The 15728-nt window shown below is 37.6% G+C and overlaps 1 protein-coding gene and 1 gene segment (V, D, J or C); both read right to left on the bottom strand.

Annotated features, from left to right (window-relative positions):
- The window catches only part of LOC128649177 (uncharacterized), a 139325-nt gene that overhangs the window by 848 nt on the left and 122749 nt on the right, over positions 1-15728 (bottom strand). Inside the window, exon 12 of one of the 2 annotated variants that reach the window (XM_053702290.1) lies at positions 1838-1995. In XM_053702290.1, the coding sequence (XP_053558265.1) occupies positions 1838-1995 (158 nt within the window). Of the gene's footprint in view, positions 1-1811; positions 1996-15728 lie in introns of those variants that run through there. The other variant, XM_053702289.1, reaches the window with a different exon arrangement.
- The window catches only part of LOC128649179 (Ig gamma chain C region-like), a 430619-nt gene that overhangs the window by 292792 nt on the left and 122099 nt on the right, over positions 1-15728 (bottom strand).

The raw sequence follows: 15728 nt of genomic DNA, 5'->3' as shown, positions 1-15728 counted from the left end.
GTCCCACACACCTGACCATGCCCCGTCATGCCTGTCCTCCTGACAACGCCCCCACCACACCTGGCCACGCCGCCCCGCATACCCTCTCTGCTGCCTGATCCCCATGCTTCCTTACGTGCTTCCTTCCTGGCCAGGTATGTTTGTCTCGCGCTGCAGTCTCTACTGCGCATGACAGCTTTGGACAAAAATACCTGCCTTTTGGGCAATGCTACCACCAATAGCAATGCTATTTAAAGATAATCAATTCCCATCAGTAAGCAACTGTTAAAATATAAAAAACATGATAAATGTTACTTTAATTATCCTGCTAGTATAAACTTTCTTCAATTTCTACAGTTAAAGTGAATGTAAAGTTTAATGAGAAAGTGCCAGGTTTTGAAACATTTGTTTGTTTGAATCGAATTTCAAATGTTTATATAAAATTCTAACATTCTATTTTTTAATTTTAGTTTTTGAATTTTTCAACAACATTCGAAAATATTTGTTTGAATTATAGAATGTTTAGCCATGTATTTTATATCACATTCAATTTCGAAATGTAATATTCTAATTTGAATGTGATATTCGATTTCGAATTTCACAAAATTCAATATAGTATTTCAAGTCTACAACTGTATTTTAAAAATGTAATATTCGAATTCTAATGTTATATTTGAATTCGAATGTAACATTCAAATTCAAAATAGTATTTCTAGTCTACAACTGTGTTTTATAAAGGTAATATTAAAATTTTAATGCTACATTAGAATTTGAATGTAACATTCAAATTTGAAAAAAATATTGCTAGTCTAATACTGTGTTTTATAAATGTAATATTCAAATTTGAATGTGACATTTGAATTCAAATGTAATATTTGAATTCGAAATTGACATTTGAGAACTGTAAATAACATTCGATAACAGCATTTTTAAGAATATTCGTTATTATCAACATTCGATTATGTAAACCGAATTTCTAGAATAACATTCGTTCTAACATTTAAATTCGAATATAAACACATTCGCCCATCACTAGTTATAGTCCCTTTATAAAAAATAAACTGCCCCACAATTTATATATATCTTCACACTCTCTGGATTTAAAGCACAGCAACCTTTATATTGTGAAGTTTTGGGGCATTTACCCCTTCCTCAGATGTGCAAAGTTTGAATTTCTTATTTATAATAGTTTCTGCACCCTGGTAATCGACTATATATATATATATATATATATATATATATATATATATATATATATATATATATATATATATATAAAAAGCATGTGGCTGCACGAACAATTTTGGCTGCTAACTTTTTGGTCTGGCTCCTAGATTTTGAATGAATTTGTCAAGCACTGCCCTAGACTATTGTTAGAGTGATAAATAATGTTTTTTTAACTTGAGATAAGAGTGGAAAAATAAAAGCAATATTGATTGTGCTCAAGTGGTGTTAATGTACAAAAGTGAAATTTTTATTTGTTCTACTTTTCCACGTTTTTTTTGTTTTTTTTAGAAACTTAGAAATATTTTGATTAGCTCAGTAATAATGCTGCCATGTGTGTTATTATGTGCACTGCTCTGTAGCAATATACCCTTCTTATGATTACAAACACTTATCTGATCAAATTAAATGTATTTTGCTGTTGATTTTTTTTCATGGCTAGTAGGTGATATGCTCAATATACTTTTCCAATAAACTTTTACTGGGTAAAATTTCCAGATTTATACACCTAGATAAAAATAATTTTAAAATTCTCTTTTGATCACAACTAATAACACATCTATATAGTTTTGGATGTAGTTAATTTTTTCTTAATGTAAAGTGGACTGCACAGATGTCACTCAAATAGTAATACCTTAATAAAAGTAACAAAGCTGCTGTAGATTAAGGTAAGCAAGAAGAGAGCTATAAAGGTAGATGCTGTGGGCCACACATTGTTCGCATCTTCCACATCACTGATGTCCTCTCCTTCCCTGGGATCACAAATTTCAGGAATGTATGTATAGGTTGTACCTGGAAATAGAATAGGTGTTTTTAGCTTGTGCTGTGTTGATCACACTAAACAGCATTATATACATGGCAACCAATATGTTCATGGAATGGTAGGATGGTCTAATGGTTATATACAGTTTTATTACACTCCAGGACAGAACCAGGAGTTCTAATTAACATGAATCAGTCTCCCAATGTATGATGGAACATAGCATATTGACTTAGTTACCAACCTTTAAACAAAAAATATTCTGTAATCATGTAATTTGGGAGTATTGACCATGCCCACCAATGTAGCTCTGCCCACTCTGGTTCACCACAAAACACCCATAGTCATTTATTAATATTAGATAGTGTCTAATATAATCTCTATATTTTACAAATACCTATTCACCACAAATTATGAATGTTTGAAGACAATTGGAACATTTGGCATTTTTTATTAGAATAGACTGGAGGATATGAGTGGATAATTTCTGGGACCAACATACCTCTTAAAGGCTGTATACTAAAGTTATAACTGTTTTACCAAGACAATTACTATAAAAGGGCATTTATAAACATGTTAACAAATGATCAGCAAAAATGTAGTTTCTATTAAAAATGTATTATTGCAGCTATAGAAACCAGTATATGACATTTGAAAGGATGAATGAATTTGACTGAAATTTGGCAATCTATTTATTATCCAGTTAACTGTATATTAACAAAATAGGAGGGTGATCAAAGTCTTTAGAAAAACTTATCAAATGATTTATCTACAAAAATCTCCACATACTTTAATGGTACTTTTCAGATGATAATTATTTAATATGGTTTTTTCCCTAAAGTATTGTGATAAACACCCTTATTATTTATGTCTAAAAATTATACTGTATTATTGAATGATAAGAGATAAGCTTTTAATGCAGGGTTAAAGCAAACATTGTTGTATCACTCTTCATGAAATTTTGCAGTGAGATTGATTTATGAAGTAGACTATTACTAGCTTAAAAAAAAATACATACGCTGTCAGCATTTTACATTGCACAAACCCCCTGCACATTCGCGGCCACTAGCAGGGGGTGTCAATCACCCCAATTGTATCTGATCCGGATGATTGCAGTCTGCCAACTCAGAGGTGGCGGATAAGTTAAAGGGACTCTGAACCCAAATTTTTTCTTTAGTGATTCAGATAGAGCATGAGATTTTAAGCAACTTTCTAATTTATTCCAATTATCAATTTTTCTTTGTTCTCTTGCTATCTTTATTTGAAAAAGAAGGCATCTAAGCTATATGTTTGGTTCAGGACCCTGGAAAGCACTTGTTCATTGGTGAATTAATTTATCCACCAATCAGCAAGAACAACTCAGGTTGTTCACCAAAAATGAGCCGGCATCTAAACTTACATTCTTGCATTTCAAATAAAGATACCAAGAGAATGAAGAAAATTTGATAATCGGAGTAAATTAGAAAGTTGCTTAAAATGTTCTATCTGAATCACAAAAGAAAAAATTTGGGTTCAGTGTCCCTTTAAGGAGCAGCGGTCTTGTGACCGCTGCTTCTTAACTTGAATTTCCGGCAAGTCGGAAACTTTGGTGGTAGATTGTAGCATCCGCTGCTTGGTAAATCTAGTCCTAAAGACTCTTTTAGACAAGTTTCTATACCCATGTGAAAACATGGAATATTTTATGTGTGCTGAAGATCCTAGATTACCATAACTTTTTTGGTATATGTTAATTTGGTTATAAAAATACAAACTGTCCTAGACTGATATAACATTTCAGTTGATTCTAAAATATTATGTCAGTATTTGAGTTATTTACAGTTTAGGTACTGCCCTGGCCATATAGACTGATTTGCAACAGCTATATGGGAACATAAATTTGTTTATATTAGAGCTTAGAACATTTTTTAATGATAATAAAATCCTTTTTATTGTTTAAAAGATAGACAATCTCTTTATAACACATTTCCCAGGTTTGCATATCCAGCACTGTTATATTAATACACTTGTTATCTCTGTGATTACCTTGTGTCTAAGGGCATGATATTCAAAACCTCACCAGCATGGAGTGAAATAACGCAAAATCTTTGGGATTTTTTTAGACATTGTACTGTAATGTCGGTGTCTCTGTTTTGCATAAAGAACACTACAAAGTAACATAAACATTTCTCAAGATAAAATTTGTGTTTCTAAAAATTTTTTTAAGGGCCTCCCTGTACCAACGAGACTCCTTAGAACATACAAAGAAAATAAATAACAGTGGCGCTAACACCCTCTTTAAATATAATAAAAACACTAATGTCAATTCTTACTGTAAATTCTTACAACCACATGTGTGATTTCTAAAAAATAGATAAAAACCTGTATACAATTATATAATATTTAAAAGAGTATAAAAATTAAAAATAGAACAAATGGAATAACAAAAACGTTTTACCACTTTCCAAAGAAATGTCAGTCCATAAACCACTAGAGTCCTCTGCTGCTTGTTAACCAAATGGATCCTTCACACCAAATGAAGTAGGGCAAAAAACTTGAATTCTGAAAGAAAAAAGCGCAAAGAGAGACTCAAGTGCAATAAATAACACAGACGCTGCTGCTCTTAAAAAAATGCACTTACAATGTTTATTAATAATAAAGCAGGTATAAAACAGTTTTCTCCTTCAAGGTAATTAATCCAAATACTCAGCTGCTCCGGTCTGTTTTCACAGCCTTTCAATGTCCGCTCCCTTCTAATGTCCACCGGAACTTTCAGTGTAAGGGAAATCCTTGTTGATGGGGCTACGGTAGCCCTGAGAGTCCAAAAAGCAGAGTGTTCTATTCTTAGAACTACGGCTCCTCTGCAGATCCAAAATTCAGTCCTGTGGTACCTCTACGCGTTTCTTCTGCTATCGTGCAAACTTTCTCAAGAGGATGAAGAGTCTAATGCTCTCATGAAAAGGCTGTGAAAACAGACCGGAGCAGCTGAGTATTTGGATTAATTACCTTGAAGGAGAAAACTGTTTTATACCTGCTTTATTATTAATAAACATTGTAAGTGCATTTTTTTAAGAGCAGCAGCGTCTGTGTTATTTATTGCACTTGAGTCTCTCTTTGCGCTTTTTTCTTTCAGAATTCAAACTCCTTAGAACATCTTGCCTGAGCGGCGAGATTTTGAATTTCAGTTCCTAAGTCTCTGTAGACCACCTTATCTCAGTTCTTTTGACAGACTTGCATTTAAGCCAATCAGTGCTGACTCATAATTAAATCCATGGGAGTGAACGCATTGTTATCTATATGACACACATGAACTAGCGCACTATCTAGCTGTGAAAACCATCCAAAGTGAAATAAAATGCGGCATACAAGTCTACCAAGGTTTGGCTTTCAACAAAGAATATTAAAATAACAAAGGAAATTTGCTGATAAAAGTAAATTGGAAAGTTGCATTTCATGTCCTATCTGAATCATGATGGTTTCATTTTAATTAGCATGTCCCTTTCAACCTACTGAAGATACTTTTACTTAAAAAGAGATAGTTTATTAACATATTTCAGCTGTGTCTATGATGTGATATCATAATAATACATAAAACTACAAACAAAATTACCATATGGCTAAATGGTACAGAAGAAAGGCTAACTTGCTTTTGTACTGAATTGCACAAGTTTTAGGATCATGGAAGGCAGTTAGTATTTTAAGTTATTTTTATGCATATTTTGATGTTTTTTTCTGCAGGATACGCACATATTTTGTGAAGGCTCATGCACCAGTATTGAAAAAACACACATTCTCAGAGAGCTGGCAGTGGTGTATATTGCTTCTGAAGATGTAATTTGTGTCATACAAGCTACTGCTGACTCAGAGAAGCTGTGGTGTCTGAAGACTGGTGCAACGGCCCTTACTAGAAGCATTTTTGCTAATGGAAGTATAGTGCACAGATGCTTAAATTTTAAATTGAAGTGCACCCTTGCACAATTCATTATTGACCTTTCTATTGATTTAGCAACGTTATTGCAGTGCATTGTGCAAAAATGTAGTGCAGCCATGTGTTTAAGAAAATATTAATATGATGAATGAAAATTTCTATATGATGAATTAAAATGTGATTACCCAATTGACTGCAAATTTCGTACTGTAATTTGAAACTTACACTCAGCTCTTCCACCTTAAACAATGTAATCTTGTTAAATAAAGATTTCTGGGTAAGGTGGTAAAGTCATCTTTCTGCTTGTGTTTGCAAGCAGCTTATTTAGATCATAGTGTAGAGTTTAAAGGGACAGTCAAGTCCAAAAAAAAAACTTAGAGCATGTACTTTTAAACAACTTTCTAATTTACTTTTACCACTAATTTTGCATTGTTCTCTTGGTATTCTTAGTTGAGCGCTAAAGCTAGGTAAGCTCATATTTTAATTTCTTAGACCTTGAAGGCCTCCTCTTATGTTGAAGGCCTCCTCTTATGTGAATGCATTTTGACAGTTTTTCACCACTAGAGAGCGTTAGTTCATGTGTATCATATAGATAAAATGTTGCTCACCGCGTGAAGTTAACTAGGAGTAAGCACTGATTCACTAAAACACAAATCTGTCAAAATAACTAAAATAAGGGGGCAGTTTTGTAGAGGCTTACATACAAGGTAATCACAGAGGTAAAAACAAAATTTATGCTTACCTGGTAAATTTATTTCCTTCAAGACACTGTGAGTCCACGGAATCATCAATTACTGTTAGGAATATCATTCCTGGCCAGCAGGAGGAGGCAAAGAGCACCACAACAAAGCTGTTAAGAGTCACTTCCCTTCCCACAATCAAACAAAGGAAAATGGAGAAAAAGGAAATAACACAAGGTGTAGAGGTGCCTGAGATTAAAAATCTAGAATCTAGAAATTAAATAAATTTATCAGGTAAGCATATTTTTTTTTTTTTTTTAAGAAATGGTGAGTCCACGGAATCATAAATTACTGTTGGGAATCAATACCCAAGCTAGAGGACACCGATGATTAGGGAGGGACAAGACAGGTAACCTAAACAGAAGGCACCACTGCTTGAAGAACCTTTCTCCCAAAAGCCAAGACAAAAGATCCAATTTGTAAAATTTGGACAGGGCATGCAGAGAAGACCAAGTTGCAGCCTTGCAAAACCATTTCCAGAGAAGCTTAATTTTTGAAGAATAAAAAAATACATCCCTAGAGAAAAGAGATTATCTCAGGAGACTGCTGCCCAGCAGTCTCATAAGCAAAACCAATTATACTTCTCAACCAGAAAGAAGGAGAAGTAGCAGAAGCTTTCTGACCTATACGTTTCCCAGAGAAACAAACAAACAAACAGGGCAGAAGACTAGTGAAAAAGATGGATGAGAAAATAGGAACTTTACCTGGGTTCAAACCCGCAACCACATGTTTCAGGAGCAGTGTAGTTAACCACTACACCACATCTCTCTTCCATAGTTGCCCGAAAATAAAATTTGAAAGCATGCACAACCTCCAAGTTGTATAACAAACGTTCTTAAGAAAATAAGAACTATGACAATGAGAAGGAACAACAATTTCCTGATTAAAATTTCTGTCTGAACCCTATCACCCACGTGGGCGAGGAGATACAAATCTTCTCTGATCTATCACCATTAACTTTGCAGAAGCGCAGAGATCTGGGCCACATCACCGCCGTACTGAGGGACTATAGGATTCAATACAGATGGGGGTTTCCCGTGTCTATTATAGCTTCCAATAACAACAAAACAGCCATATACAGACCAGGAATGGACGAAAAGGTCTTCTTTGAATCCTTATCTCTCCAACCTAGGGACTCTAGCAGACCCATGCGAGGTGCTGGAACACCTCCACAGAGCCGACCAAGTACCAGTTTATCAGAAGAGGCGCAAGGGTAATGTACTGTACTGCCTTTATGTTTATTTTAAGAGTCTTCTAGCTGGCCCTTTGCTGGACTGTGGCAGGACTCCTGGACTCATGTTTATTGACTGCAGCTTAAACATTAATGTACTAAATGTTTCTGTTTTGATACACTAAAGTGGAGGTTACACAAGTTGGATGTTCTAGAATGTCCGGGTTTAAAGTTTACTATCTGCAGTTTACACATTAAAGTACTAAAAGTTCCTGTTTTATTGTGTTGAAGCTAAAGTTCCATAGATCAGTTGCTTCAGGCTGCCATAATCTCAATTTTACTGACTGCAGATTTTACAGCTACGCACTGAATGTTATTGTTTTGCTTTGCTAAAAGTAAAGGTACCATAGGTCAGATGCTCCAGATTGCAATCCCTCCGTTACCAGCCGATATCATTGCCCCCACTGGGGATATTGAGGGGTGCTTATGGAGCAATGGCTAATAGCATAATGCATTCTGTTACGTTTGTTTGCATGTGATATATGTTATTCACTGAAATACAATTTATGTTTTACAATTTTTTCAGATCAGTTTAGCTAAGATTTAATACCACTGAAATGATTTCCCCCAGGCTTACAATAACCATGATTCTATGGGTCGAAGGCAGCTGGGACAGTTTGAACTAGGGGGTTTATTTCACTCCCTCACCTGTGGAGGGTTATATTTAAAATGGTTTATTTGCTTCCATTCAGAGTAGATGGCATTTAATTATGTTTAAGTTAACGCATAGAATATTATAGATTACCATCTATTGAAAGTTAAAATCTTCCAACATGTATGTATATACTGTCTCCAGGTTCTTGTTTTATCATTATCGCCAAACCAAATAGATCATACATATCAGGTGCTACATAAATCACTATTGTTTGTATAACCTACATCAGCATAGGGGCTTTTCCCCTTTTAGAAGGTAATTGTAAGAACACTTCTACACTAAATTTTATACTTTACACTACTCTAATCTTGCTTGTTTCATAGCCTTTTGAGTATTATCTTCTGATATCGTTCTTTTACTTTTCCCCTCTTCCTCCAGTTTACCTACTCAATCCTACCCTCTAACCTATCCCCTCCTCCTTTTTTTTTTTCTTTTTTTTTTTCTTTTCCCCCCCATGATGGCTGCACATCTTAAGTCTAGTAAATTTAAGGATCACTCTGTAAATATTACCACTATTAATGCAAAGGGCCTAAATAATCCAGGAAAACGCTCCATAGCATTTAAAGAACTGGGTAAATTGGGGAGCCACATAATCTTGGTTCAAGAGACGCACTACAAAAAAGGCAGGGAGCCCAAATGGCATAATTCTTCATTTCCCTTAGCATACTTCGCCTCGGGCCAGAGTAAAAAAGGGGGGGTGGGCATACTTTTCCACAGATCAATACCATTTATATTGACACACATCGTGAAGGACCCTGACGGACGTTTCCTAATACTGGTAGGGACCCTCTTTGGGCACTATATCACACTAGCCTCTATATATTCTCCCAATCATGGACAAGAATCCTTTCTAAATACAGTTTCTGACCTCTTACTGGAACACTCTAGGGGGATCACTTATCTAGCTGGGGACTTTAATCTGGTCGTGGATCCTGTGCTGGACACCTCACGAGGAGTCACGAGTACACCTTCCAACACAATTAGTCGGGTTAATAAAACCCTTAAACATACAGCACTACACGACATCTGGTGCTCGCTTCACCCTACCTCAAGAGACTACTCATTCTACTCCATACCACACAATAGTTACTCCAGGATCGATTACATATACACTGATGCGTGTGGTCTATCAATCACGCATCAGAGCACCATAGGACACATCACATGGTCAGACCACGCCCCAGTTTCATGTGCGGTGCTATGGCCGGATATCCCGATCGTAAACCAAGTCTGGAGATTAGACGATACTATATTAAACAACCCTCTCATCATCAGTGATTTACAAAAGACACTAAAAGAATACTTCTTAAACAATACAACACCCACATCTTCTAAAGAGATCATCTGGGAAGCCCACAAAAGTGTTATACGGGGAGCACTAATAAAACATAAAGCAATACTTAATAAACAAAATAGAATCAAATATCATAACCTATTGAGCGAGATAAGTGAATTAGAAAAAAGACATAAAGAGAGCCAGGATCGTACTGACACCATAAATAGCCTGCGAGATAAAAGGAAGGAACTCCAAAATCACCTAGCAGAATTACACCAGAATCAGGCCCTGCTCCTAAAACAATACTATTAAGAGGGAGGGAATAAACCGGGTAAAATCCTAGCCAGAGCCCTCAAAAAAAGACAGATTAATTCCCATATCCATTCTCTTAAAACCATTGATGGGCGCACTCTACGTAGCAGTAACCAAATAGCTGACGAGTTTCATGGATACTATCACTCTCTGTATAATATCCAGGATAACATAGTCCATAATTCCCAGGATGACATGGATGGCCCACATGAATCGATTATAGACTCTTATCTGAACAATCTTGATCTTCCCCAGCTGTCCAGAGAGGACGCAGAACTCTTAGACGCCCCAATAACAACAGAGGAACTATTCAATGCTATAAAGAGCTGCCCGAATGGCAAAAGCCCGGGCCCTGATGGATTTTCTTCTGTATACTATAAAAAATTTAAGGACATACTAGCAGGCCCGATTCTAGCCCTTTTTAACGAGCTTAGGGATCGCCCTCATCTATCTCGTATCTTACTAGAAGCCCACATCACGGTTCTCCCCAAACCGGGGAAAACTGCTGACACCCCAGGTCATTTCAGACCCATCTCACTAATTAACTCTGACATGAAGTTATTGGCTAAGATTCTCGCACTTAGACTTAACAAATACTTGCCAAGCTTAATCTGCAATGATCAGGTTGGGTTTGTCCCTGGCCGGGAGGCCAGGGACAACACGGTCAAGGTCACACAGTTGATCTCCCATGCCAGAGCCTCTCACATTCCCTTAGTACTCTTCTCCACTGACGCAGAGAAGGCCTTTGACAGGGTGAGTTGGCCTTTTCTGCGTCGCGTGCTGGAAAAAATGGGCATGGGGAAAGCGTTTATAAACACCATCTTTGCACTATACTCCAACCCTAATGCCAGAATTAGAATTAATAGAACACTATCGAAGCCATTTGACATCAAAAATGGGACCAGACAAGGCTGTCCCCTGTCTCCCATACTTTTTGCCCTCTCCATCGAGGTCCTGGCCCACAAGGTTAGATTAAACCATAATATAGCAGGAATTGATGTGGAAGGAACGGAATATAAACAGGCATTATATGCTGATGACGTTCTCTACACACTAACCAATGTGAAAGTATCTATTCCTGAACTACTCAAGGAACTTAGAGAATATGGTAAGGTCTCGAATTTCTCTCTCAACCTTCATAAATCGGAGTTGCTAAACATAAACACTAGTCCAGACCTAATCCACTCCATACAAAAAGACTATAATCTCTCCATCGCAAAGAACAAATTGAAATACCTAGGAATCTATCTAACACCAGACCCAACCGACCTTTATAAACACAACTACATCCCCCTTAAAAATGACATTGCATCTGACCTCTCCTCTTGGAAAAACAAATACATTTCATGGCTGGGGAGAATAGGTGTGGTCAAGATGAATATCTTACCGCGAATACTGTACCTATTTCAGACCTTACCTATAGCACTCCCCAAGGGCTATATCTCTCAGTTACAAAACCTGATAAACCAATTTGTTTGGGCCAACACCAAACCTAGGGTGCCCAGACGCACTATGTACCTTCCGAGAATCAGAGGCGGGTTGGGCTTACCGGATTTATCCTCATACAAACAGGCGGTGGGACTACAGAGGGTAGTAGAATGGTCACAAAACATAGAACATAAGGCATGGATCTTGCTGGACAGACAAATCTTCAGACTGAATAACATGGGTACACTAGCATGGTTATCGCCCCAAAAACGACCTAAGACTATCTCTAAATACCATCTAATAGAAGAAACATTGCATATCTGGGACGCTACAATAGCAACTTCTTCCAACATCTCCTCTAGGCACTCCCCACTTACACCTATCTTTGAAAACCCTGAGATCCCATACCATATGCTAGGCTTCCGTAGAATTAAACCTTATCCATTACATAGGGGGTCTGTCTGTGGAGTGGTCGAAGGAGGCAGGATTGTCTCTCAGGATAAATTGAAGGACTGGCAGCCCTTCATATTTAATTCCTGGTTGCACTATAACCAACTAGTGAACTACATATCTAAACATAAACACAAACAAGACCTGGGTAGGGGGATTACTCCTTTTGAAAATCTCTGTGTGGGAGGCGGGGTCCCGAGACACCTGGTCTCTTTATTATACAAGCTACTGACAGTATGGGAAGCTGAATCACTACCATCGTATGTGGTTGGTTGGTCGAAGGACCTTGGTACCGACATAGAGTTTGAATCTTGGATGAAGGCATTTGGTCATACTAAAAGGTCCTCTGTGTCCTCGACTATACAAGAGTCTCATATAAAATTTATGAGCAGATGGTACCTGACGCCCCACAGGCTACACAAAATATTCCCTTCTCTGAGTCCGATGTGCTGGAGAGGTTGTGGGGAGCATGGCACACTCTTACATATCTGGTGGTCCTGTCCACGGCTACAACCATTCTGGTCGGGGGTCCTGGATAGGATCTCTAAGATTCTGGGTGTTACTATTCCACACATGCCTGAGATTCTGCTTTTCCTGGATTTACCAAAGGTACATAGTCAGGCACATTTAGCTCTATTACTAATCTTGATCACAAGTGCAAAGAGATTAATACCCAAAAAGTGGAAAGCGATTGACCCTCCTGTTATGGAGGAGTGGATTAATCAAGTAGAAGAGATTCTTCTCATGGAAAGATACCATTACCTGAAAATTCACAAGCTAGAAACATATGAGCTGATAAAAGCGTACTGGCATGGTACTATCTAATCTATAGGAAATAATGAGCAATAGACTTGCAGCTATCGTGGGCTCCCTCCTCCCCCCCTTTTTTTTTTTCCCTTCACCCCTTTGCCACGTCCCCTTCCCATTACTCTCTGAACCTCATCCCCCATCCCCTACTTTCTACTTTTTTCCTTTCTCCCCCTCAATATCAAAGACAATAACACCTGGATTTGTAGATTAAAATTTATCGTTCTTACAAAAATTTCTTTTCATTTGGAAAATTATTTACCTTGTACTGTCTCGCTCTCGCTGCGAGGTAGAGTGAGATTTTATCACATAGAAGTGTATAACATTTTTTTTGTTGTTATAACACCACTGTATTGTATTTTTTTTTATGTGATGTATGTTTTATGCTCCCTCCTAGTGGGGTCTTGTATAATTGTTTACTTCAATAAAGCTTTTAAAAAATAAATAAAAAAAAAAAAAAATTCTGTCTGAAACCACTTTAGAAAGGAACTTTATTTAGTATGAAGAACCTCCTCATCGGCATGAAACATAAGATAAGCGAATCACACTGCAAAACTGAGAGTTCCAACACTCTCCGAGCAGAAGAGAAAGCAATAAGAAACAAAACTTTCCAAGATAATAGCTTAATATCTATGGAATGCAATGGCTCAACTGAGCTTGCTGCAAAACTTTAAGAACAAAGTTAAGGCTCCCAGGAGGAGCAACAGATTTAAAAACACAGGCCAGCCAAGGCCTGACAAAAAGATTGCACATCTGGCACGTTCGCTAGACACTTATGCAGCAAAAAAGAAATACAGAAATATGAACCTTTCATGTAGAAAGGACTAAATTCGTAGGCCTAGATTTAGAGTTCGGCGGTAAAAGGGCTGTTAACGCTCCGCGGGTTTTTTTCTGGCCGCACCATAAATTTAACTCTGGTATCGAGAGTTCAAACAAATGCTGCGTTAGGCTCCAAAAAAGGAGCGTAGAGCATTTTTACCGCAAATGCAACTCTCGATACCAGAGTTGCTTACGGACGCGGCCGGCATCAAAAACGTGCTCGTGCACGATTCTCCCATAGGAAACAATGGGGCTGTTTGAGCTGAAAAAAAACCTAACACCTGCAAAAAAGCAGCGTTCAGCTCCTAACGCAGCCCCATTGTTTCCTATGGGGAAACACCTCCTAAGTCTGCACCTAACACCCTAACATGTACCCCGAGTCTAAACACCCCTAACCTTACACTTATTAACCCCTAATCTGCCGCCCCCGCTATCGCTGACCCCTGCATTACACTTTTAACCCCTAATCTGCCGCTCCGTAAACCGCCGCCACCTACGTTATCCCTATGTACCCCTAATCTGCTGCCCTAACATCGCCGACCCCTATGTTATATTTATTAACCCCTAATCTGCCCCCCACAACGTCGCCGACACCTACCTACACTTATTAACCCCTAATCTGCCGAGCGGACCTGAGCGCTACTATAATAAAGTTATTAACCCCTAATCCGCCTCACTAACCCTATCATAAATAGTATTAACCCCTAATCTGCCCTCCCTAACATCGCCGACACCTACCTTCAATTATTAACCCCTAATCTGCCGACCGGAGCTCACCGCTATTCTAATAAATGTATTAACCCCTAAAGCTAAGTCTAACCCTAACACTAACACCCCCCTAAGTTAAATATAATTTTTATCTAACGAAATAAATTAACTCTTATTAAATAAATAATTCCTATTTAAAGCTAAATACTTACCTGTAAAATAAATCCTAATATAGCTACAATATAAATTATAATTATATTATACCTATTTTAGGATTAATATTTATTTTACAGGCAACTTTGTAATTATTTTAACCAGGTACAATAGCTATTAAATAGTTAAGAACTATTTAATAGTTACCTAGTTAAAATAATTACAAATTTACCTGTAAAATAAATCCTAACCTAAGATATAATTAAACCTAACACTACCCTATCAATAAAATAATTAAATAAACTACCTACAATTACCTACAATTAACCTAACACTACACTATCAATAAATTAATTAAACACAATTGCTACAAATAAATAACATTAAATAAACTATCTAAAGTACAAAAAATAAAAAAGAACTAAGTTACAGAAAATAATAAAATATTTACAAAGATAAGAAAAATATTACAACAATTTTAAACTAATTACACCTACTCTAAGCCCCCTAATAAAATAACAAAGCCCCCCAAAATAAAAAATTCCCTACCCTATTCTAAAATACAAATATTACAAGCTCTTTTACCTTACCAGCCCTGAACAGGGCCCTTTGCGGGGCATGCCCCAAGAATTTCAGCTCTTTTGCCTGTAAAAAAAAACATACAATACCCCCCCCCAACATTACAACCCACCACCCACATACCCCTAATCTAACCCAAACCCCCCTTAAATAAACCTAACACTACCCCCCTGATGATCTTCCTACCTTGTCTTCACCATGCCAGGTTCACCGATCCGTCCTGGCTCCAAGATCTTCATCCAACCCAAGCGGGGGCTAGACATCCACTGAAGAAGTCCAGAAGAGGGTCCAAAGTCTTCCTCCTATCCGGCAAGAAGAGGACATCCGGACCGGCAAACATCTTCTCCAAGCGGCATCTTCTATCTTCTTCCATCCGATGACGACCGGCTCCATCTTGAAGACCTCCAGCGCGGATCCATCCTCTTCTTCCGACGACTAGACGACGAATGACGGTTCCTTTAAGGGACGTCATCCAAGATGGCGTCCCTCGAATTCCGATTGGCTGATAGGATTCTATCAGCCAATCGGAATTAAGGTAGGAATTTTCTGATTGGCTGATGGAATCAGCCAATCAGAATATAGTTCAATCCGATTGGCTGATCCAGGGTAGGGTGGGGCAGCATTGGTGAGGGCTTTGTAGGTCAGGGTGAGAATTTTGAATTTAATTCTGCTGTGAATGGGGAGCAAGTGAAGGGTGCTCACA

Source organism: Bombina bombina, chromosome 2, assembly GCF_027579735.1.
Source record: "Bombina bombina isolate aBomBom1 chromosome 2, aBomBom1.pri, whole genome shotgun sequence".
Lineage (NCBI taxonomy): Eukaryota > Metazoa > Chordata > Amphibia > Anura > Bombinatoridae > Bombina > Bombina bombina.
The sequence above is the reverse complement of the archived record's forward strand: the minus strand, read 5'-3'. Positions and strand labels throughout refer to the sequence as shown.